The sequence below is a fragment of the Parus major genome, chromosome 7, assembly GCF_001522545.3.
Source record: "Parus major isolate Abel chromosome 7, Parus_major1.1, whole genome shotgun sequence".
In the NCBI taxonomy this organism is placed as follows: Eukaryota; Metazoa; Chordata; class Aves; order Passeriformes; family Paridae; genus Parus; species Parus major.
The window spans coordinates 22,226,101-22,250,575 of NC_031776.1; the positions used below are offsets into that span (position 1 = coordinate 22,226,101).

At 57.2% G+C, this 24,475-nt stretch overlaps 1 protein-coding gene and 1 non-coding gene across 2 annotated transcripts; both read right to left on the minus strand.

Moving 5' to 3' along the window:
* Positions 1 to 6,544: 6,544 nt before the first annotated feature.
* Positions 6,545 to 23,925, minus strand: WNT10A (Wnt family member 10A). Its single transcript, XM_015634110.3, has 4 exons — positions 23,650 to 23,925; positions 20,653 to 20,915; positions 12,430 to 12,806; positions 6,545 to 7,695 (listed from the first exon to the last, which is right to left on the minus strand). Exons 1-4 carry the CDS (start codon positions 23,706 to 23,708, stop codon positions 7,228 to 7,230), a joined length of 1,167 nt encoding a protein of 388 aa, XP_015489596.1. The 5' UTR covers positions 23,709 to 23,925; the 3' UTR covers positions 6,545 to 7,227.
* TRNAV-GAC lies at positions 10,129 to 10,201 on the minus strand. The gene has a single exon. It is a non-coding gene; the product is annotated as a tRNA-Val (tRNA).
* Positions 23,926 to 24,475: the final 550 nt, after the last annotated feature.

Sequence of the window (24,475 nt, forward strand, 5' to 3'; positions counted from 1 at the left end):
ACAATACCTGTGGAGCTGACAACCCTGCTCCATGAGAGCCTTTGGAAGGGAAATTCCAACAGAGTGACACTCAGTAGGGGATCAGAACTCGACGGCCAAGTTGCCTCTTTAATCTTGAAACTGGAGATGCGGAGAGGAAAATCCCTGAGACAAGACGGCAAAGGCAGCTTCTGGTGCTGCCCAGGCTCAGTCAGATTTCTAGCTGAGCTCACTGGGTTCACACAGGCACAGAAGGGAATGCTGGGGTGGGCAAAACTGAGACAAAGGGGAAGGGAGACATGGAGCACCCTCCATGGACACCAAGTCTGCTCTCTCACCTGCCCCAAAGATGAGAAGAGAGCCTACATCCCTATGGAGCCCAGTATGCCTGCAGTCAGCAGTGGTGAGCAGGAGACTGCCAAGGAGCAAAGTCATCTGCTATGGGAAAGAACCCTGACCTGAGCTGGGCATGGAGAACAGAGATATCCTAGGTAACAAGTGCCTTGAAAGTGCTGCTTCAGTATCAGCAGTGACCTGCATTTTCAGTTTGCCTTGGAGCAGCCAAACAAACGACCTAGTGACCCACCAGGATGGGTTCCAGCTCCATATGCCAAGTCCTGCTGCATCCCTGGAACCTAGAGCCAAGCCCAGCAGGCAGTATGGCATTTAACAGAGAAATCTGGAGAGGACCAAGCCCATATGGCCCCTGCACCCCCACCTTTGTGACCTCAGAGAGGTGTCCCTGAGAGACCACCCCATGCTGACTCAGGTTCTGTTTGAGTTTCTCCCTGGCTCAACCAAGCTCCTGCCTGCACCTTATGGCTTTGTCCCTTGACCAGCTAGATTCATACTGCTTCCACCCTGCCCTGGGCCACCTTTCCCCAGAGCAGAGGGGACCACATCTGCCATCTGGCCCTGGTCCCAGTGGGTTGTGGCATCTCGGGGTGTGCCGCGTAGCAGGGTGCCCCCGAACCCCGCGTGCGCAGGGGCCTGGCAGGCACTGGTTAAGTCATGTGTTTTGTGTTGGGTTTCTCCCCCTCCTGGAAAGTCCCAGTGCGGAGCGGTGGGGCTGAGCCGACCGCACACAGCTGCGGGCCACCACATGAGAGGAGCCAGCTCCTCGGGGATTACAGAGCCCCGGGAGCCTGGGGAGGAGGCAGGAGCACCCGCGCCATGGCCCTTTCATCTCTCCCCTGCCTCACTCCCCCTTTCATCTCTGCTTCTCTGGCCACGCTCTCTTTTCCTCCGCTGCCTTTGCTCTCTTTGCACTTGGCCTCTTTTCCCTGCCTTCCCCCCAGCCCTTCGCACTGCACCTGGCTGTGCTGGCTGCCTCTGCATTGCTCCTGTCACTCCCTCCTCCTGGACCCTGTGCTTTCATCCCCCGACCCCCAGCTGCCTGCTCCCACCCTCCTGCACCGGTGTCCTGTCCCCATGCCAGATGTGCCCCTCCATCATCTCCCTCCCCAGCCCAAAACCTCCCTTTGCAATGGGGGAAAGAGAGGAGTAGCACAGTCTGCCCTAGGTGTTCTCCATCTGTGTCCAAAAAGCTTTTCCCCCTTTCCCCACCTGTCCTGGTGTCCCCACCAGGCTGCTTCCAGGCTCACATCCTTCCTTGGTGTTCCCTGTGCTGTCACAGCCAGGCATCCTCTTGCCTTCTCCATCAGTCTCATGGAAGCAATGAGCTGGGAATGCTGGTGGACCCTATTCACACAGCGGCCAGGGTTGGGCACTGCCTGTGACAGATCAAGGGATAAAGAAAAGTGCTGGCTACCCTATTTGTGCGTATCATAGACTTGTGCCAGGGACCAGTGTTCCTCACACCCTCTCCAAGAGGCCTGGGGTGTCCCTGATGCTTTCTTGGCCAGAGGACCACATTTTAGGACTAAGAGTAAAGAACATTTGGGTACAACGCTAACTGCAGCCATTACAGCAGGGGCACAACACAAGCTAAGTGGTCTAAGGGTTAGAGCTCTCCCTCTTGTCCTGAGACTCTCTAGGGAGACTTAGTGCCCATCTGCTTGGTGAGGATCTCAGCCATTGGGGTCTGGGCTGAGGAGGACCTCCACATCACCCCCTTCCCAAACAATATCAGCCTCCTTTCTCATGCATCTCACCCCAGTGCACCTACTGCCTCTGCTTAGATCTTCTTCATAAGAGGCTCAGTGCACCCCAAACTCTGTTCAGCCCCTATCTTTCTTTCGCAGCCTTCCCCTAGAGTTGTCCTACCCCAGTCTTTGACACTGCCCAGGTTCCATCCTTCAGCCCAAGCCCTCCTGCTCTCCATCTCCACATCCTACCCATGCCACTCTGCTGGCCCTCCTGCAGGCGTGTGGCAGCTCCAAGGCCAGGGACTCCCTTGGAGGACCAAGAGCTGGTGCAGCTGTGGCTGAGCAAGGAGGCTGCAGTCTGCCCAGCCAGTGGTGACACTCGTGGAGTCTGGCTGCTGCCAGCATGTCTGGTACCTCAGTGACATCAATACAGTGGTGGCCACAGCTTTCTTACTGGGTAGGTGACCCACCCTTCACGATGGAGGGCAATGCCATTGGAATGTTGTGTCAGGGAGGTGGTGGGCAGGAGCTGGGCCTTGTGAGGGGAGCACAGGACTCCTGGCTCCTATCCCAAGCCAGGTGCTGCCTCGCTGTAGGTACTTTGCCTTGCCAAGCAGGTCAGTCAGGGCCAAACTTTTTTTCTTTTTCGGGGGCTTGCACGGGTGCTGGTGCCAAGCATGACATGTTGGGGCTGAACGTCAGGAAAGCCTCGGAGCACCTCGCTGCATCTCAGCTCACAGTACAGTGCCAGCCAGGTTCTCAGGATGGCTCTCAAGCCATGGCTACTTGCTTCTCGAGTAGAGGAAGCATGGAAGCCAGTTGCCCAGACCAAAGCAGGAGAGGGGCTGCCCTCTACTCCCCTTGGATAAGCAGACACAATGAGGCTTTGCCCTCTTGTGACTTCCAGTAGCCCAGGTGCATCTGGCTGCTTTTGTGGGTCAGCAGCCTACCAGGCTCAGCCAGCCAGCCCTGCCCATGTCCATGCCCATGCCACCCCAGTGGCAAGGGACAGGGGGTACCACTGAGACAGAACTGTCCAGTCATGGCTCTGCTTCATATTATGAGCTTTGATGGGAGAAGGAATGGAATTTGGATGGGGCTGGGCGTTCCCATGTAGTGATTCCCCCAGGCAGGATCTGGCTCTGATGACTGTTCTGTGAGGGGAAGAAATACCAGAGGAGTTACTCATGGCTCATTGAGGCATGATGTAGCAACTCCTCATCGGTTCCCCCCACCCTCCAGCCAAAGTTCCTCCTGTGATCTCCTGGGGAAAGTCCCAGCCCCCCCACTACTCCCCTGCCACCCCCAGAGACCTTCCCCACCCTTGTTGGAGCTTTCCAGAAGCAAGAGATGAGCTGGGGCTTTGGGTGAGAGGAGAAAGGACCCAGCAACCTGCTGTGCTGGAGGGAATCCACTGTCCCTTTGGCTCTTTCACTCTGTGTCTGCTGGAGGGCACAAGGCCAGGGCCTGAGAGAGCACCAGCCTGGGGTATCCTCATCTGGACAGCCCCAGATGTGGCTTCAGACCTGGCAGAAGTACAAACCGATCAGGCCAGCTCAGGTCTCTCTATTGCCTTCTTAGCAGTCACACTCAGGTCAGGTTTTCCCATCACTCTCCACAACCACAGGAGCAAGAAGTGAGATTTACTTTCAGTTTACTAGAAGGATTTGAGCTTTCCTACCCCTGTGACCAGGAAGTTCAAAGTTTGAGAAAACCCCTGGATTTCACACAGCTCTAGCAGATCCACTGGGCTGGTGGTTCTCTCTGCAGCAGTGACCCTCAAGGATGGAGGAATTTCTAGATCTTGGGCCAAAATACTTAATGAAACTGGAATAAGATTTACCTGGTTTTGCCAGGGTGGACTTGCTGTCTTCTTTAGAGCCTTCAGTGCCTTTTTATGACATGCAAGTGAAAGGAATGGTCATTTCCTTTTTTCAGTTTTGGAACTCCTTTAGTGATTTGCCTCTCTAGGAAGATGATGGGAAAACATTGGAAAAATCTGGTCCCCTCTACTGGAAAGAGGTCCCCTCTACCACCTTCATCATCTGCTTGGGCTGTTCTACATTGATGGTCATTCTTCTGTCTGGGGTGAAGCACCTTGAACCTTCCCACTTCAGCCCAGAACAGTGTGCAGTGCTCTGCAGGGTGGAGATGTCCCTCACGGGGCAGTAGGGGACCATGCACCAGGACGTGCAAGGCTGGAGCAGCTCAGAAGGCTCAAATAGTCCCTCTGTGTGAGGAAACATGACTCTTTGGTGGGACTGGGACACATCCCATTGGTGGATCAGGGAGAGTGCTTCATGGCAGAGAAATTTGGAATGCCCAGACCTCTGGGAGCCAAGCCCTCAGTGGCAGCTGGCTCTGGAAGCTCAGTAGTGGCCATGGGGAAAGGAGGTGTCCTGCACGCCCTCTGCCCAGCAACGTGGTTGTTGGGACAGCTACCTGGTGGCTGGTTTCCTCGTTAGGGAAGCATGGGGACACTGTTTTTCGTAACCACAGGCACACTGGCACTTTGCCTCTGGCTCCCAGACACTCAGCCAGAGAACCCACAGAGCAGATCCTGAAGACTGGTACTGCATTGGGAGCCAGCTGGCCCCAGAAGGCAAATGAGATGCTGCAAGCAGGATGTCTGTGCCCTGGAGCTGCCAGCACCCAGAGCATGCTGCCTGCTGCCCAAAGCACCCCTCCAGCACAGCACTTACACCCCAACCATGCCACCTGCAGACTGACCAAGATCAAGGGATCTTATGTTTTCCTCTGATTGTCCCAGGGTCACCAACTCACACAGGGTCTCTTCAGAACCAAAGAGCACTGGGCACTGTGCTGGGAATCTCAGCCTAGGTGTGCTGGCACTACTATGTATGTATGCTCTTTCACAATGCTATGTTCCTAAAATTGTCTGGTGAGGCAAGAACAAGCTGCAGTCTTTGCAGATCCGGGACGTCCAGAGCCTCAGGTGCCTCATGGGAGATGTAGTATGTCCTTGGGAGAAATGGCCCTGCCCTGCATCACTCCTCTGCATCATGAAATACACCTTGACCCCACTCTGGTCCCTTTACGGGGGAGTCATATCCTAGGATCCTACTGTTGCAGAGCAGATGGCCTGGGATTAGCAAGCAGGGGATGAAGGGGCCAGTGCAGTGTGGTGAGAGCTTCTGTGGTGAATCACCTCACCCCAGGCAGCCCAGAGATCACAGGCATCTACAAAGCAGCCTCTGGGAGGTGGGAAGCCAACGTCACCTACCAAGTGCTGGAGCATGATAGATGTGCAGAGCTCCACTGCCCGGAGTAGTATAACCTTAGGGACACGCTTTTGGCCAGCCTGCGAGGGAGGGGAACCTCATGTTGTCCAATTAGTTCTTGGGGCAATGCCCAGAAGGCAAAAGTCTTGGGGATCTGGAAAAAGGGTCTTGATACTGGAGATGAAAAAGTAGGATCTCAGGAGGGAAAATGAACTGCTGGAGCATGCCCTGTCAGAGTAAACTTGCCCCACGGGAACAACATTGCTTTCATGCCTCACAGGGCAAGCCCAGGTGCCCCAAATCCCAAGCAGAGATCCTGTTCCCTGCAAGAACACCAGCACAATGTCTCTGCTGCTGGGAGCCACTGTGGAGAACACATGTCCCTTCTGTGCTGGCAGACAGAGCCACAGAGGTGACACAAGGTAACTGAAGTTTCTATACTTCCAGCACCTAAAACATTTTCCTCTTCTCACCTGGTTCCAGAAGCAAGGACCCCATGCACATGGTCCCTCTTGGAGGGGAAAAGGCAGCCCTCCCATCCAGGGGTGGTGAAGGGCAGAGCATCCATCCCAACTGATCCAGCTCCAGCTGTGTGCGCGATCATTATGAAATGAGGACACTGGCCACTCCCTGCTGCACCCGGGGCGCTCGCTTCCTTCCAGCCTGGTATTTTCCTCCTTGATTTAGGTTTATTTTTTAAATTCACTTCTATTTTTTTGTGTAGCCCCAAGGGGTGCACAGCCGTGGGAGGAGCAGGGAAGTTATCAGCCAGGAGACAGCAGCAGCATGATTCACTGCCTGGCCCCTGCAGGCTGCTGCAGACAGATGGGTGCCCTCCCCACCACCACAACAAGCTGCCATTTGTGGACCCCCACTGCCTGGCTCACCCACACTGCCTTCCCCTCTCCCTACTGTCCAGCCCCACCATGCCTCCCCAGGAGTGTGGGAGACAGTGGGGCAGCTCCCAGCCCAGCATAGTCATGGGCATGGGGACAACAGCCAGGATTCCCATGGGATGGATGGGGTCTAGCATGCATCCAACTGGGCAGAAGCTTCCCAGCAGCCACCTTGCAAGTGTCTGGGATGTCTGCAATGGGTCTCCGCCTCCTGCCAGTCTGCAAACAGCTCATAGGACAGTTATTATGGGATGGCAGCAGAGCACCAGGAGAAAGTCTCACTCAAGTAGGTCAGCAGCACCAAGGGCCCTCCTCCATCCTTCTGTCACTCTTGAGGATGTCCTGGACAGCAGGAAGAGCAGGGTGCTGCATCCTGAAATATCCTATGCTGTCTCCAATCCACTTTTATTCACAATCAGAAAATAACTTACCATATAATAACACAGACACACACAGCACAGCCCCGGGCACCTGCCGCTCTGGCCATGACGCTACCGCCCAAGCCAGCCCAGAGGTGAGAGGTGAGCCCCAGCCCGGGGAGCTGTGCCCCTTCTCCATCCTATGGGGTGCTCCAGCCCCACCCTGCTCCGAGCACAGCCTCGCATGTGGTTGGAGGAACTTGTGCACAGTGCTAATGTGTGTCCCCCCCCCACTTCCCTCCCACCCTGGGCTCCCCATGCGCCGCTGTCCACGACCCCATCCTGCGCCGAACCGCTGGGTGCCAGCGGGCAGTCCCCCAACCCCACGCCCACCCTGCGCCCCCCCCCGAGTGGTGCTGGTGTCGGCGGTCTGTACAGCATGGCCGTGCGCTCCCCGGGGCCGGGAGCCTTGGTGCTCTCATGTGGGGTTGGGGGGCAGCGGGCAGCCCTGCCCTTCCCAGGTGACGACAAAGTGCTGATTTTGGAGGGTGCTGAGCATGTCCTCTCCTGCTCCGTCGGAGCGGAGGGAAGCGGGTATCGCGGCTCCACCTCCCCCCCGCGCCGATCCCCCTCTCCCTCCCCTGCCGCAGGGTTGTCCGTGCTTGTCCGTGGCACCCTGGGGTGGGCACCCATCTCTGCTGGGCTACTTGCAGACGCTGACCCACTCGGTGATGCGGCACTCCTCGCAGGCCACGAAGCAGCACCAGTGGAACTTGCAGTTGCAGCGCTCGCTGCGCGTCTGCCGCAGGATGTTGTGCCCGCGGCCGCAGCACAGGCTCTCGCAGTTGTCCATGCCCGGGCTGGTCTTGTTGCACAGGCGCCCTTGGGTGCCCAAGGAGTCCAGGGCCGGCTCTCGCTCGCAGAAGTCGGGTGACTTCTCAAAGTAAACCAGCTCGCTGATGCCGGCCCGGCGGCGATGCCGAGCGTGGCCCGGCTCCAGCTGCCCGGCGTTCCGGTTGTGGGGCCGGATGAGGGTGGCCCCGTAGAAGCGGTCCTTGAGCAGGGACCCCACCAGGCGAAACTCAGGCGTCACCTGCCAGCACGTCTTCAGCTGGCAGCTCCCTGAGGTACCGTGGCATTTGCACTTTCTCCTCATGTTGTCCATCACCACCTGGGCGGGGAAGGAAGGACAGAGGAGTTAGCATGAAGGAGATGCGTTTTGGGGACTGGAGAAGCCACAATGGAGCTCTGTGTGGGCTGGCACTACGGGAACATCAAGGGCTGTCATAAGTAGCCATCAAAGCTCTGGAACTGCAAAGCCAGCAAGGCTGCACCCTGTTGCTGTGCCCAGTGCAACTCATGTCCCACACCCTGTCCCTTCCCATCCTGGCAATACCAACTGGCTTTTATGTTTCAGCAAGGGATTGGCACCTAAAGGAGAGGGTGAGCTATTTGAGCACAGGGAGGAGAAGGAGCCTGGATCTCACCTCCCACTGCTGCTTGGCTCCAGCAGCATCAACCTGATCCTGCACCCCAGTTAAAAGACAGCATGGCTGCATCTGTGCAGCCATAATAGGACACCCCTCAGAGCAAGGGTCTCCCACGCACCTCAGCAGTCACACTGCAAGTGGGCCAGGTGGGAGGGATGCTTTCCCCTTCTTTTCCCCTCCCCAGGGTCTTCATCCCATAAAGCTCCAGTTCTGGGAGCCCTGGGAGCAGCTCTGCTTTTAGCTCTTGCCTGCTCTCCTTCAGCCAACCTGGCCACAGCGCCAGGGGGCTGAGGCACTGTCTCTCACCACCACACAAATTCCAAGCAGGGATCACATCCCTGACTTACGGTTTGTAGAGGCTGCAGTGTGGCCAGAGCTATACATCCACATCCTTCAAGGGCCGGGGTGCATGGGCTGGGCTCTGGCTGTAGTTTGGGCTAGCCCAAAAGCACGGCTCATGCAGGGGCCAGAGGCCAGTGTGGAGTTCCTTGGACTCCCTGGACAAGGCTGCTGAGCCGTAGACTACATGCTGGGATCCCCTACATCCCCCATGCCTGTAAGGGGTACTGCTGTGGCCAAGGCAGGAGAAACAGCTCATGCCCATCAATCTCCAGGGGCACAACATGACCATACATCCCCTCACAGCCTGTAAAGAGACAGTTTATAACATCCTCTCCTCTGTCCCAACAGGGATTCCCTGCTGGGTTGTGTGCCCCCATATCCATGTGCTCACACAGACTTCAACGAGCTCCCTTCCCATGTGGACACCAAAACCCCACCAGGAGTTCAGCTGGGGCTTGCAGACTATCACAGGCTGATCCCCATACCCAGGGCCATGCTCCAGGGCTTGTGGGGGGATTCCAGGGGACACCTGTCCCTGTGGAAGGTGCTGTCCTACAATGCCAGTCCTGCCCAGCTACCTGGCTTCATGCCTGCCACATGTTGCCTATTCCTGCCCCCTCCCTGAGAGGGACACATGCGACAGGAGTGCCTTGTTTAGGTACGGGTGGGCAGTTTTTGTTTCTTGTTTTAGAGTAAATCTCCAAGTTGCTAAGCAGTTATGGTAATGAAGGCAGGTCAGGGAAACACACCTGGAGCTTGGGGCACATGGTGGAGAGGTCTGGGCTGGGCTGGAGTTTGGATTTCATCCTGCTGAGAGTCCTGCTCCTGCTGGGAAGAGCCTCCACCTCACAGGGAATGAGCCACCTGGCCTCTCCACCATGTCCTGGGTGTGCCAGCCAGGAACACCAGCTGCTCGCCACTGTTCTTGTCACTATCCTCAGGAACACACTGGCATTGGGACCCCATCCTTTCCCACATTCCCTCCCTGCTGGCTTGGCTGGACCAGGAAAAATCTGCTTACAAGGCTGTGGCTATCAGGCTCCCCATTGGGATGGAGGGGACAGTGGTGTGACAGCTGGACAGGGAGTCATCTGGGGCTACAGCTGGTCACAGAAGGAGCTGAAGAAGGTGTCAAGTGTGGCCATCTCCATCGCCCAAGGCATCACTGCTGAGTATCCTGAGCACCAACACCACAACACCCATCCATCCCTGACCAGCGATGGCATGTTCTTTCCCTCCTGCACAGGCAGCACAGAGGGGACAAGACCTTGCAGAGCTACGAGATGAAAGAAAGACTCATCTGAGTCTTGGCCCCATGCTTCTTTTGTCATTGAATTTTCTCCATGCACCCTTACCTGTCCTTTCCCTGTCTCATAGACACCCAAGTTCGACACATGCCCGGACTCGCTGGTGCTTTCTTTCGTACATTCCCAGCTCCTCCCAGGCACGCTCATAAGAGCTTTATCGTAGGTCTTTGTTGTGAGGGTAATGGGTAGTTCCTGGCTTCCTTTCATCCTCTCTCGCTCTCTGATCTGGTGAGTTAGGAGGACCTGCAAAATCTCTTTCACACTCCTGCTGCTCTTTGCTGGGGAGCTTGCTGCCTCCCAGGGATGCAGAACACCCACCTCAGTCTTGAGTTGGACCAAGCAGTGACTATCCCAGGGCTCCCTATTCCTCAGGACCAAGGTCACCACGGCCACTATCAGAGGATGCTGCACATCCCTTGCAGTTGCAATGCCCTGCCCAGCTTCGTGAAAAGGAAAAAATCAGTGTGTTTCTGCCTGGTTTCGAACCAGGGACCTTCCGCGTGTCAGGCGAACGTGATAACCACTACACTACAGAAACCCACATCTCATGGCACCTGGATGCCACCATTCATGGAATTGTCACCTCCCTCCAGCATTGCAGGGTCTGAGCTGGGAGACAGGCTTATCCACACACACAGCACCCCTGGGATACACAGGAACCACAGAGAGGATGCTCAGAATCAGTGAGATGCTGGAGAACTCTGGGTGCTGCAGCTACTTGGTGCAATGGAGAGGGATGGTGAATGGCAGGGCACAGCATGAGGCTTCCATGTCCACATCACTGCTCACTAAAGAGGTTCAAGCCTCAGGACTTGGAGGGGAGGACCTGTGCCATCAGCACAGTCATTCCTTCCCTGGGAAATCCCAGGAGATTGTTGCTTATTACAGCAGGAACATTGCTCCTAGTAGTAAGTGGGGCTTGGGTGGGACCCACAGCATTGCTAAAAGAGCAGGTGGGGAGTTGGAGAACCCATCCCCAGTGGGACAGCCAGGACCAGCCCTGGCAATAAACACTGCACCAACAGACACAGACCAGGTCCAGCATCTTCTTGTTCCGGTGCCTGGCACCCACAGCCATCAGACATGGGCTCACACCCTCATCTCAGCAAGGTCCCTCAGCTGGGCAGCCTGTCCAGGCACTGCTTCCCCACCTGCACAGGTACCATTCCCTCCTTTATTCCTTTAGTCTTCTTCTGTCTCTTCTTCTAGCTCCGAAGCTTCTTTCATCACTCCAGATCTTGTCTCTGAAGCCACCAAGAGCTGACATTGCCAGTCCCATGCCTGCCTGCCCTCAGGGACAAGCAGACCCCAGGCATTTTCACTGTTACTGGATCCCACAGGAAATGTTTCGTGACATCCTGCCAGAGCAAATATTCCTCTCTCACATTCCCTTCCTTCTGCAGGCTGTGAGGTTTCTCTTGGGACACAGGGAACAGGGACCACAGGTTTCTGAGCACTGCCAGGAGTCCCAGAAATCTGGAGCATGGAGAGATGTAGAGGAATCAGGATGAGCCCTGCAGTCAGAACCGGTATGGGCGTCTTGTCCAGACTGGGCCAGAGCAGCCTGCAGAGGATTTAGCTGCCTAACACTGAGTAAGCTTTCACCACACACAAGCAAACAAAGCAAAACAAATCAAAAGCTTTGGTATTCCCCAGACATTTACAGCTTGGACAAACTGGGGTGGCTTTTCCACGGTGGTAAAGCACAGGTCCAGCATCAGGGAAAGCCACACATTAAGGTCCTGATCTGCAGCACCCTCACCTCACAGCTGGCTTCAAACATGCTCAAAGCAAGAGGCACATCCAAGTGTCTGAGCCATCCCAAGGAACATTCCCTGTGGAATTCTGACCTTTAATTATTTATTCCTACAGCCACTACACATCCCTTGGCACTGCCCTGGCAGCATGCGGCTGGGGTCCTGGAGACATGTCCTTTTGGATTCAATAACTGTGATCTCTCAGGCACCTGCTGTGAGCAAAAGCAGGCAGGGAAATGCAACTCCTCCTGCCTGAATGCTTCTTGTCTCCAATGTCAGGCTGCTTTTAAACCTCAGCTTCCAGACAGAGTGAGCTACTAATTAGTACCTTTAACAAGACCCGACATCATAAGAATGGAGGGGAGGCTGTCCTGCTTGCCTGGACAGGCTCCAGCACACTGCTAGAGAGAGGGGACACAGCTCTGGGCTGTCACCTCTGCTCCCAAGGGCATGCTGTATTTCCCAGCTGGTATGGGTGCCCAGTGCCTAACTCAATCTCATTCACATCTGTCTCCTCCTCCACTGGCTCCCTTTCTGGAGGCAGAGACATAGCTGGGTGTGGCAGAATCTATGCTGTATCCCCATGATGCCAGTGACTTTCTCCTCCCTGTCCTTAGCTTCCCACTGCAGTTCCCCAACACCAATTCACACAGTTCCTGAGAGGCAGGAGCCAGAATCATTGCTGTGCCACCCCAGTAACACCACTGCAGCACAGACAGGTGACAGTGGCCTGGGACAGCATTCCTTGGCAAGGCCACAGCAGCAATGCTCAGAGGTATTGCTCCCAGCAGGTGTTTGACCAGCGTATCCTTGCAGCCCAGTCCTGCTATGGGCATCACCACCTTTGCTCTGGGCAAGACTGGGGAAAGGTGGTGCCTTTGGGGCAATCCCAGACTCACAAATGGCTCCACAGAAGCTAGCGTGAGTCCCTCACAGCCTTTCCACACATGTCCTGGGGACCCCGTTCCCACCATCATCTCCCCACAACTGTCACCAGCGCCCCACTCACCTGCCGGCCCACGCGGTTGTTGTGCAGCCGCATCCGGGAGTGGATATCCCTGTAGGTTTCCCGGGAATCAAGGAAATCCTTGGAAAACTTCTCTCCATAGTCCACATCGGGGCTGCACCCTCCCCATTCCCAGGAGTCCTGGAGGCCAGGGGTCTCTGCTGGCATGTGCTCCATGTGCACCCCGTGCACCATGCCTTTGCCACGGTTCATGGCTTCCAGCTGGAGACGATGCAGCTTGCGCCGGAAAGCCTCCTCATCGCCACGGCGCTTCTGGTCGCAGCCGCAGGCCTGCAGCTTCCCAAGAGCGCAGGCGTTGGACACGGCGTGCACCACACCGGCAGCCGCTATAGCGTACGCAAAGGCGCTCTCCCGAAAGCCTGCAAGGAAGGAGAGAGTGGGGGCTCAGGCTGGGTGGTGTGACCCCTGTGGGGGGCTGGATGAGTTCATCATCACATTGGGGTGTAGGGAGTTGGAGGTTCAGCTTGTGTCTTGCTTTTCCCCAGTGCTCCAGCTCCCACATAGGCCACGAGTGAATCCCCACTCTGCTCTCCAGCCCCCACCAGGACACACTGCAGCCCTGCCCTAGCTGGGACCCCAGCTTCCACCATCACCCTGCTAGCACATTACTCCAGGAGATGCCACCATGGCACTGCTCAGGCATCAGCATCATGGCTCTGGTGGGAAAGGCAATCCTTCTCCCCTCCCCACTCAGCATTTCCTACTATACTAAATATAACACTGGCTTAGAGATATTTCTGCTGAAGAATGGGCCACTTTAGCTTATTCACAGGGTGCAGATTAGGCAGCAAAAAGAGCAGGCTGCACTGCCTGTCCAGCCCCATTCATCTGCCTTCCCACTCTGAACTCTGCCAGGTCCCACATGAAGCTCTAAATGTGATACCACGCTGGAAAAAAATGAGCATCCCTAGTCAGCGAGAGAATGCCGTGACCACAGCGTGCACTGCCAGAGCCGACAGCTGGTTGTCATTAAACACTAGGGAGTGAGGACATCCACAAGTGTCATTAGCTGGGGACAGGGCAGATGGGGACAGGGACAGGTCTCACAGAAAGAGTTCCATGGGGCTCCATGTGGCTGTGTGCAGGAGGTGCCTGAGAATCTCTTGGCTTCACTGAAGCCAGGTGAAGACCCTCTCCTCCGTGGGAGTTTCTGTTTTATTTGAAATGCTAAATAATATTTTTGTTTGTGGTTCCCAGGTCAGGCGGGGAGCCTGCGGTGTCCTTTGCTTTGGTGCACAGTGACTGGCCCCAGCATGAGGCAAGGATGGAGGGAGAGGCAGATTTTGTGCCGTGGCGTCACATGTGAATAAATAAATAGCTGGAGTTCCCAGCCTCTCTCTCTGTTGGACATGAGCAGTTTGATTGGCCCTGGCTTTGACGCAGCTGAACAGACAACAGGTTTTGGGGTATTTTCTTTACCAGGTCCATGCCATGGGGGTCTTGGGTGAGCACCCCAACACTCTGCCAGCTCCCTGCCTGTGCCACAGAGTCAGGAGAGGTGAGACTGCAACCACTGCTGTCGCCCGTCCTTGGCAGTGCTCTCCATCACGCACGTCTCCTCCGTGGTTCGCTGCCGCCCGCTGAGCAAACGCTATGATCTTATTAAAGGAAAATGAAATGCAGCCCGGAAACCTGCATTTAAAGTCATGCTGCTCTTTTGTGTGTTAATTTGACACTGGTGCATTTAAAAAATTAACGAGGCGCTGCTTAAAAGCCAGCAGGAGCCTCTCCCAGCTTCCCCTTGGTGTGGGACAAGCTTGCTCTCAGCCTGCCTCTTTCCATGCACAAGTTGAACAACATTTTTCAGCGGGCAGGTAATGGGGCTGCTGGTGCGTACACTGTGCTGTGCAGCCTCCCCAGGGAGAGTGCTGGCAGGCAGTGCCTACAACACACCCACAGCGCTGCTGGAGCATGAAGGCCCACATCTGGGGAACTTCAGTCCCCAGGTGAGCAATGGAGGATGGAGAACCCACACAGAAAGGTCTCCTGGATTCCCAAATCCTCCCTACATCAGTTCTCCGATCCCGCTATCTGGGCCAGCTTCAGCCCTTCATATACCAAACCTGGGCACAGCCCAATTTGTCACTGCCACTCTGCTGGGTATCCTCAGCTTCTGGCACAGCCAGCACCTGAGGACAGGGGCAGCAAACCCTTCTTTCAGCACAACTCCCTCCTCTCAGCCCTGCCTCTTTCTCGCACATTTCTCCAGCCTAAAAAAATAATTTCTGGTGTGGCATCTCCTTAAAATCCCTGCTGGAGTCCAGACACAAGCTCTACCCCACCCAGTCCGTCTAGCAAGCCCATGTTCTTACAGGTAAAGAGGTCAGGTTGATTGGGCACCCTCCATGGCTGGAAACCCGTGGGTTAAAGCCCCAGTCCTTCTTCCTCTAGTGCTCTGCAAGTACATGTGAGCTGATGAATGAGGTATGGGTCCTTGTCCCTGGAGCTGCCATTCCCCAGGCTGTGGGCAGGGGACAGACTGGTCCCCAGGACATGACATCAAAACATTCAGGAAGCCTTGTTCCCATCTCATCATGGTCCTTTCCCTGCTCAGTATCACTCTGCCTGGCCCCACCATTCTTCCCTGCTTTCTCCCCTTCTTCCCCCACCTGCTCTCAGGGGGAGCTGTGAGCAAAGAGGAGGAGGGGGTCAGGGCAGCCCTGGGATCACAGCAGCCATGCCAGTATGGTTCTGCTAGGAGTTCAGTTTACATTCCTTGCTCTACCCCAGCCACACCAGAGACAGAGGATTGAAGCAAAGCAACGAGCAGCATGGCTGCAGGCAACAACCACCTGCCTTGTGGGCTCAGCAAGGGTGGAAGCTTCCAGGAACCACAGCCGAGAGTGGCATGTGGTGGCCAGCCCTGAGCCCTTTGGAGGGAGGCTCTCCAGCAACCCCAGCCACCTAAGACCTCAGCAGTGATTTTTGAACCACCTTATCCCCCCAGAGACCACAGAAGAGGTGTAGCTGTGGAAGGTTTAAGAAGTATTGCATCCTTCAGGGAAGAGGGAACGGAGAACACAATCCTGACATCACCACCGGCATCCAGTCTGCTGTGTACTCAAAGACCATGCTAGGCAAAGAGGACAGGTTTCTCTTCCCCGGGTCAAATTCCAAAGCAGCTTTCTTATGAGGGAAAGTTTTCCCTGTCAAGATGTGCCTACGAGGTGGGGGGTCATTTAGCAAGACCTCAAGTCCCAGCAGCCCTGGCTCCACCACGGATGCTGAAGTTCCTCCATTTTTCAAGCAGATGAGCAATGAAGTCTACAGGGCTGGCTTAGGGACAGCTCCAGGCTCTACAGCCTGCAGACCAGGGAGAGCTGGAGTGATGGCCTTCGTCCCACAGCTGACCATCACGTCCAGGCAGCAATTCTTTCCCAGCACCCATCACTGCAATGCCTGGGTGGCATTTAGGGAGCCAGCAGGACAGCTTCATGTAGGCCCACCCTACGGTACTCCAGGGATGCTCAGCTGCCCCCTTCATGGCAATGCCCCCCAGGAGCGGGGTGTAGCTGCCAGGAGCTGTGGGCACATCGCCCCAGCCCTGATAAAAGGCAGAGGAGAACTTCTCCCGCCACCTCCTGCGAGGCCTGCCGAGACGGCCAGTCCCGACACGCTGCCTCTCCCCCAGCCCCGCTCCCTCCCCTCCCCTCTCCCTAATTAAACTGCAGGTGAACCTGCCAGGGTCTGGCCCAGCACCAGGCACTAAATGCCTCCCTGCAGATCCCAACTTGCCTCCCTGCACCTTCTTGAGCATGCCAGGGACAGCCCGCAGCCTTCGCTGCTTGTCCGCCCACGGCACCATGAGAGAGCAGCCCTTGCTGTTGTGCAGGCTGCAGGGAGCCGAGCTCAGCCCCACATCACCAGGAATCCTGCCTGGCCCCAGGGTCCCACTTGCACCGTCAGTGGGGAGAAGGTCCAGGGAATGGGGAACCCACAGGGACGAAGCCAAGCGTCCACAGCACCCGCATGTCCTTGAGGGCCAGGTGGGCAAAGCCCTTGGTTTGCCTGGGGGTACACAAAACCCTGCCAGCAGCCCAGCTGCAGGTGCGCCAGGCCAGGCGCTGCGGTCTGCGGGCACCGGAGCTTGGCTGGGGCTCTGCAGAGCTGGGTTCCAGGGTCCTGAGCTTGGCAGCATCTCCCTGGATAGCTGTAACAGCACCTGCCTCCCTCAGCACACAGCAAAGCTTCCCCAAGCTCCGTTTCACAGCTGGCTGGGCCCCAGCACCTGGTGTTTCCATCCTTGCAGGGAGTTCCCCACTCCCTGCTGGAAGAAATCAAGATCTGGCCATGGCCATGCAGACCCCTTGTCACCAGCGAGCCCTTCCAGGGAGGACATGGGGCAAGCGGCCTCTCCAAAGGCTGCAGGAACCAAGAGATACTGCACTCCAGAGACATGTCCCCTCCAACCATGAGCCCTTTGAATGCCTTCAAGGACATCCAGCCCCTCCATGGGGATCCTAATTTATTCAGAGCTCCATGTAGACAGGGTTGGGGTTAGGATGAGGAAAGGGGAATAGTCAGTCCCACAGCATACCTCAAACTGCCCCTGGCCATCAGCCAGACAGTCCCAGCCCTGATGGCACCCTGGGTGCACACATACTGGACAAGGACCAAGACTCAGTGACCCACCACCATCTGCAGCTTGGTTTTTGTCAGGCAGCCAGGCTTGGGTCAGCCCAGACAAGCCACACAGTGCCTGGCGGCCCACAGATGCTGTAGTGGGACAATATACCAGAACAACAGGCCATCCTCTCCACTGAGGTGGACACAATCGTGCTGCTCAGCCTTGAAGCAGGAGCAGGGGACCTATTTCCACTGCTGGTGTAGACACAGACACCTGCCTCCACCTCACTGCTCCATTCCCCCACATCTTCTCAGGCCAGGAGAGGATGTCTCTGTCAGCCAGGTGAGCACATGGAGGGAGAGGGAGATGTAGCAGAGAAGGATGGGACCAGGAACAGCACTGGAGAGTCCTGGCAGAAATGACAGTGCCAGAGAATGGCCAGGAAGGTGGTGAGTACATAGGCAGCCATCTGGGGAGCCAGGGAAGACTGGAGGAGAATTTGCAATAGCACTGTTGAGCCTGGCTTAACATGGAGGGGACATGAGCCAAGGAGGGTGGGAGGGGTGCAGGTGGCACTGGAGATTCAACAGAGGGTACAAAGAACATCCCATGCCTCAAGGATGCAGCATCAGAAGACCAGACCTGAAAAACCTACAGACCATAATGGTGTCTCAAAAAAACCCAATGGCTCTGTGAAAGCAGGGATGGCAAACTCCTGGGCATCCCCCTGCCCCTCCATTAACCTGCTGCTATGCCTCAGATACCATTTCCCATGCCCCAGGGATGGCAGCATCTCCCAGGTCTGTGCTCTGCCCAGGATGCTGTCAGCATCCCTGTCTCCAGCTATGCTGCCCTGAAGGCACCCCAGACTCCCAGCCCTGTCCGATTTGAAGTCTCTTCTTCCTGTCTCCCCAGGACACTTTGTGGGATCAGCTCAGCAGGATGAGGACATGGGCACGCATTTGCCATTGTCCTCTTGCCTGTCCCCAGGGGATGAGGTCCCTGGCTCCACTGAGTGCCTGGATAGTGGGAAGAGTGCGGGATAGGCACCATGGGACAGATTGGAACAGTGTTGCCTCCTGTCCAGCTCATGCCCACACTGGAGAAGACGTGAGAGATGCAGGAGGACAGGACAGAGCTGGGGAGCGGAGCCAAGCAGGGAGAGCGGGAGGGAGAAGCCAGCTACAAATAATTTAAAGTGAGATTCACGCACGGCTGAACTGATGGCAGAAGAAGTGGGAAAAGGAATGAAAGATTAAAGGGGTCTGTCACTTCGGGTTACAAACAATGATCCTACAAGAACGTTGCATTCCCAGGCATGGCAAGGATGGGGCAGAGCACAGAGCAGAGACCTGGTCCCTGGAGGTCAGACACATTAAAGTCTGCAGCACGGAGCCTGCACCCCTTGCTTGTACCACTCGCCTCTCCTCCAGCACTGGGCTGCTGAGATGCATCCCCTCTCTGATGGCTGTGCCTGTAACAGCTGGAAGGCAAAGCTCAGAGCTCCAGCACTGTTACTGAGGGACATGAGTGAGTTCAAAGTGGGCCAGGGCTCCAGCCTTAAGGTTTGCTCCATGCCAGAATGGCTCCAAGCTTGGAGATATGCTTGAGTGCTTGGGGCTCGTCCTGCAACCTCTGCTGCCAAAACAGGAGGGCCATGAGATGTCTGCCTGCTCTAATGCTCCAGCCCTACCTCCATCCTGCCCTGCTGATGGATGTTGTGTCTCCATCCCAGAGAACAGGATCCCACCAATGCTGAGAGCCTGGGCTGAGACATATCCAGTAGCTCAAGATGGGGGCTGGAGTCCAGGGTCTGTGGGAGTCCCCACACCCATCGGTCTCAGCCCTGGCAGCAGGAAGGGCTGCAGGAGCATGAGACAGAAGTGAGGTGCAAGTCACTGGGGCCACCAGCAGACAAGGTGAGCCAAGGGAGGGATGCAGGTCAATGCTCTCTGCTGCTGGTGCTTCTTACCCAGCCTGGTGGGACCCGGAGCAAGGAAGTTTGTCTGGGTGTGTGAGCAACTTGAGCCAGCAAGTCAGTGTCTCCTGATGCCTGAGGAGACTAGAAGTGAATCGCATTCCTCAGAGGACCTGGAAATACCTCGATGCTTATCAGGGCTGACAGTCCCCACCCTTCCTGCCAGGCCCTAACCTGGGCACTGCTCACAGAGGGAAGAGATGCTGCACTTCTCCAGGCACTAAGGTCCTGAGAGAGACCAGGGCTGCTCCACAGCAGGACCACAGCCCTGCTGCCACACATGCTCCGAGGTAGCATTCCATCCAGTGAGGCTGTCCAGGCTGCCCTGGACATGAGGGATCCCTGAACACCAAAATGCTTCTGTGATCCCCTCTCCAGCCTTCTCCCTGCTTGCTCCTGTGGGCTCCTGCCACCACATCCCCTCAATGACATGTAAGCCTCAAGCTGCCAACCTCTCTTCTTTGAGACTCTCCTCATAGTCCCAGGGAAAGAAGATATAGGACGTGGAAGGCTGTTTGAAGAAGAGTGCATGGCTGCAACTCTCTGCTGGGCATCAGGCTGAGAGGCTCAAAAAGAGGGTATGTGAACAGTTTCTTAGATAGTTTTCTCCTTTATTGGGAGCTGGAGGAGTGGTATGTGTGCAGGGCACCTGGCCTGCCCTCAGCACCCTGACTGCCAGACACTGGCACCATATTGTCCTCCTGACCATGGTCTATGACAATGGGCACTTAGAAATATGCTGAGGCACAGGCTTCAAGAAAGGATACTCAGGTGAAAAGATACATTCAGGTCCACTAGAAGATCCCATCTAGTCACAACTGTAACCTGCACCATGCAGGCCAGCCCCAGAATCTGCCCCTGGGGGAGAGAGTATCAGCCAGGGAGGCTCTGATGCAGAGCCAGAAATGACTGCGAGGCAGATGAGATCCTCACACCAGGATCCTTGGCAGAATGTGGAGAGCTGGGAGAGTTCTCTCATCAGTGCAGCTTCGGGCTCTGTGGACAGGTGAGCACTCTGCAGGGCTCTGTGAGCTCCCAGGACAGCCTGTATCCCTGTCCCCTCTGCCATCACGCTTTAGGGTCCCACAAAACAGAGAGCCCATAGCTCTCTGCATTGGAAAGTGAAGATAAGGGCAGAACACCAGGGTGACAGGCTCACAGAGCTATGCCCCACTGGTTAAGGGCATTTCAGTTCATCACAATACACTAAAACACCATCCCCAGAGCAGGACTGAGCCAAGATGCTCAACGGTACCCACCAAACCAAATCCCAGAGCATGGCATCCACCTTCAGACCCACCAACTATGCTGCACACCCCTGGCACTGCTCCAAACACCAACCTACGCCACACAGGGAGAAGATGCCAGAAAGCAGGAGGGCCTGAAAAAAGCCTTTGAAGCAGCTGGAGTTGGTCAGGAAGGAGCAGCTCAGGACAAGGGCCAGTGCAGGTACAAAGTGCATGGAGCAGCTTTGCCATAGTGCAGTGCTCCTTCATCTGGCAGACTAACATTTCTCTGCCTTCATCCATGGGGATGCTGAAGAGCTCGCCACATCCCCTGGGCCAGGGAAGAGCTGTGCAGGGGCACAGGGGGAACCCAGGAGGGCTCCAGAGTGCCAGTGCTGGATAGTGGGACAGGAGGGGAACCATCCAACCCTTACCTCTGCTGAAGATGATGCTCTCATATGGAATCTTGTTCTTGGTCTCAAGGCTGGAGCAATTCCAGCGCTGGTCCCGGAACTGGTGCTGGCACTCATGGATGGCAATCTGGATACCCTGGATGGCCGAGGCGGTGACGTCAGGGTGGCGCACACACACCTCCAGCTGCCGCCGCGTCAGCCCCGGCAGGGTCAGGCACACCGTGTTGGCATTCAACACTGGCTCTGATGGCAGCTTCAGGCCCAGGATCTCATTGGAGCAGGAGCTGGGAGGGAAAAGGACACCCTTGAGCTCAGAGCAAGCAATGTCAGCCAATTGGTTTTCCATTTGGAGAAGGGGAAAAGTCTGTGGGGGACACACACACGGGGAAGGGAGATTCTCCTCAATCCACACTGCACCCATTGCCTACAGGGAAGGTTGGAAAAACCCTGTGCTCAGCAGCAGCTTACCTGGGCAGAGATACAAAGCAGCACTGGGGCTGCTGTCCCCTCCAACAACGTAAGTACAGTACAGACACCCTGGCAGCCTTTGCCCAGCAGCAGTCAAATCTGACCATCCTGGCTCTGGAGCCCAGCATCTCCCAGGACTGCACTCTCTCTCTGTGTGCTCCCCCAGGCATCTCCCACACTGGCCATGCACTGCAGATTCTCAGCACTCATTGCCCCAGATTACCTTCCACAGAAAGCTTCCCCCTGAGAGAACTGAGCGACCCTAGAGCAGAAGGCCCATTCCAGGTCTGCCTCCACCTCTGATGCTGGCTGATCCCCTCCCTGCATCTCCTGTATCCCCCAACACTGCTGGTCCTTGTAAGGGAGGTAAAGGGAGTCATCAGCCTTTTCAACTCAGCTGTGAAATATGGAGCCAAGCACTGTGCCAGGTATTCTCAAGCTCCCAGCAACAATCCCAAGTCCACTGTCACATCCTAACCTCACTGAAGCAGATGCACATGGCCACAGAAGCACAGAGAGCAGCAAATGGATGGGTGCTAGGAGAGGCACATGGTCCATGGCAGGGCTACAAATAGAGATGTTCCCTGGGGAAATGGGGAAGTAGATGGAGTGTGTGGAGATGGAATATGGGATGTGGGATGTGGGGAGACAAAGCACGTCCAGAAAGAGATGCCTGGAGCTAATACAGTGGTACACATGACAGACAAATCTGAAGAAGGAGACAGTAGGAAGTGTTTGCCCAACTCCAGGGAATGGCTTGAAGGACTCTGGGATAAGCAGTGTCCAAGTGGAAGACCCACAAAACAAGCAGCAGGCAATGGGACACCCAGCAGCATCCAGCATCTTGCAGCATGGTCCACTAGGAGCTCAGCGCTACCCTACTGCTCGTTCAGGAGACCTTGGTCCCTGCTGAGAGCTCTCCCCAGGAAGGTCTCTCCCTGTTCCCTGGGACAAGCAAGAGCTGGGTCCCTGGGAGAAGAGAGGAGCTCAAAGCCCTTTGAGCTTTGATTACAGAAACAAGACTTGGAGGAGGATGCTGGAGGGACTGCAGCTGCCAGGTCCTGGGGAGAAGGGTTACTCCCCCTCTGTTCCCTCAAGCCCTGCAAGCCTGATGCAGGTACATGGACAGAAGCAGCTGTGAGGGGATGAGTTCCCCAGCTCAGAGCTCACCCAGCTCTGGAGGGAGAGTTCAGCCCCAGTGTCCCTGCTGAATTACAGCTTGCTCAGGGGACAGGGAGAACGGTCAGGATCAGGCTGCTGCTTTCTCCAGCTTCCCAAGGGTGTTTATACCCATCCCACCACTTTCATGGGTGGTATATGAATATGCCCCAGTGCAAATCCACAGTGACTCCAATAGGGAGAGTCAAGGTGGAGCAGAGAAGAGAGACAAAGGGAGTGCATCCCTCCAAAACCCCTACACAGGAGAGAAAATCTTCTTCCCGGCTTCCTGCACTCATTTCCACTGTCAAGCAAGCCCTGGCTGACAAAAGATGCAGAGCAGGACACAGCTACCACCATCTCCAACCACAGGAGTTCCTGCCCTGAGCACTGCAACGACTTTGTTCCCTATGTGTCCTGAGCCTGACACAGCGTCTGCCATCTTTTCCCAGGGCATCCCGGGATGGGGGTGATGTTACAGCCTTTCTCCCGATTGCACTGCAGGGAAACTGAGGCAGGGGCTCCGGAGAGTAGAGGGACGGTCCTTTGCCTCTTGCTCCACCCAGGGCTCAGGAGGGCCAGGGACCGACAAGAAGCTGTCACTGTCACACTTCTTAGGAAGGATACAGCGCTCCCCCCAGCTCTCTTCCCCCTTTAAATCTGGATTTAAACTTGATTTCACGGTGACAGGCCCCCAGGTCACAGGCTGCAGCGGCTGCTGCTTTAATTAATACAAGTCCCAACGTTAACAAATTATATTTAAAGGGGCTGGAGGGAGGGGGAAGGGCGGGGGACACCCCCCCCACACACACACCACACTCATACCAGCACCAGGATTAACCCCTGGCTGCCTGCAGTGCACAAGTTTGGGAGCGGGCAGAGGGAAGGCGAAGACGGACAGGGATGGTGAATTTGGGGTTCGGTTTTTGGAAAGCAGGTGGCCCCCTCTTACCCCTCTAGTATTTAGGACAGGTGGAGCCAGGGAAGGGACGCGGGGGGATCCAGTAGGCACCGACCCCCACGACAGTGACATCCCACCCGGCATTCCCCCGTTCTCCGCGGGCGAGCGGGCAAACTGAGGCAGTCGGGGCGGGCACTGGAGCGTCTCCGGCCGGGGAGGAAGGGGGACAGCTTCTTGGAGCGGGAGAAATTGGGCATCCCACCAGCGTTCCGTCGGGACGAGGGAAGGCGGAGGGGAGCAGCAGCCCTGACAGCCCCTTGCACGGGGGGCCGCAGGCGTGCGGGGCCGGGCTGGGGCGGCGGGACCCCTCCAGGAGCCCCCTGGGCACACCGCCCCCGGCGCGGGGCAGGGCGCGGCGGCTCCCCGGCGCCCTCCCCGTGGGGCCTGGGCTCTCAGCGACGGGGCTGGGGATGGAGGGGTGCAGCTCCTACCTGGGTACCCAGAGGCTGAGCAGCAGCGAGCAGAGTCCGTGGGCCAGGGCCGGGCGCATCTTCGCTGGGGCAGCGGCTGTGCGGGCTGCGGGCGGGCGGGCGCCTTTGGGGCAGGGGCGGCGGGGCTCGGCGCTGCTCTCTGCCCGCTTTGTTTGTTGTGGGTTGTTTGCTTGTTTGTGTTTTCCCCTCTCCTCCCTCTCACTGGCTCCCTGCGCGCCGGGGCTCGGCTCGCCGGGGCGGCTCTGCCATCCTCTCGGGATGCCCCCCCCGCCTCCCGCCGCCCCGGCGCCCTCCGAGCCCGGCGAGAGCTGCGCGCCCCCCGCCCTGCCCGCCGCCGCCCCGCCGCGCACAGCCCCCCGGCTCAGCCCCCCATGGCAGGACGTGCCGGGGGGCCGGGGGGGCCCTCGGCCCGCGGGGTGCGCTCCCCCGCCGCTCCCCAGGGCGCCCCGGGGCTCCGGGGCCGCGGCGGGCGTGGGCAGGGCTCGCCGGGCGAGCGGCTCCGCGGCTCCCGCGGGGCCCGCAGGCACATGGGGAGCCGCGGCCCCCCCGCCGCCCCCCGCCGCCGGTGTCGCCGGGCCTCCGGCGGAGCGAGCACGGTCGCGGCCGGAGCGCCCCGGGAGCGCGGGGCGCGGAGCGGCGGCGGCAGCGGCTCTGCCTGGGATCGCGCTGCGCCGAGCATTACTCAGCGCCCGGAGCCCGAGTCCCGACACGTCCAGACAGGAGCCCGCGGGGGAAGGACGGGGCAGAGGGTGGCAGCGGGGCGGGGAGCCGGCGTGTCGCACGCAGCCTGCCGGGGAGGGAGCGGGCGGCGGGGGGGGCGAGCGGG

Bases quoted from the DNA above. Each gene is read 5' to 3' on its own strand.
- WNT10A (XM_015634110.3), bottom strand. From the start codon at position 23,708: ATGCGCCCGGCCCTGGCCCACGGACTCTGCTCGCTGCTGCTCAGCCTC. The intron at 12,807-20,652 runs GTAAGGGTTGGA...CCTTCCTTGCAG, and splicing joins GAGCATCATCTTCAGCAGAG to GCTTTCGGGAGAGCGCCTTT. The intron at 7,696-12,429 runs GTGAGTGGGGCG...TTCCCCGCCCAG, and splicing joins ACAACCGCGTGGGCCGGCAG to GTGGTGATGGACAACATGAG.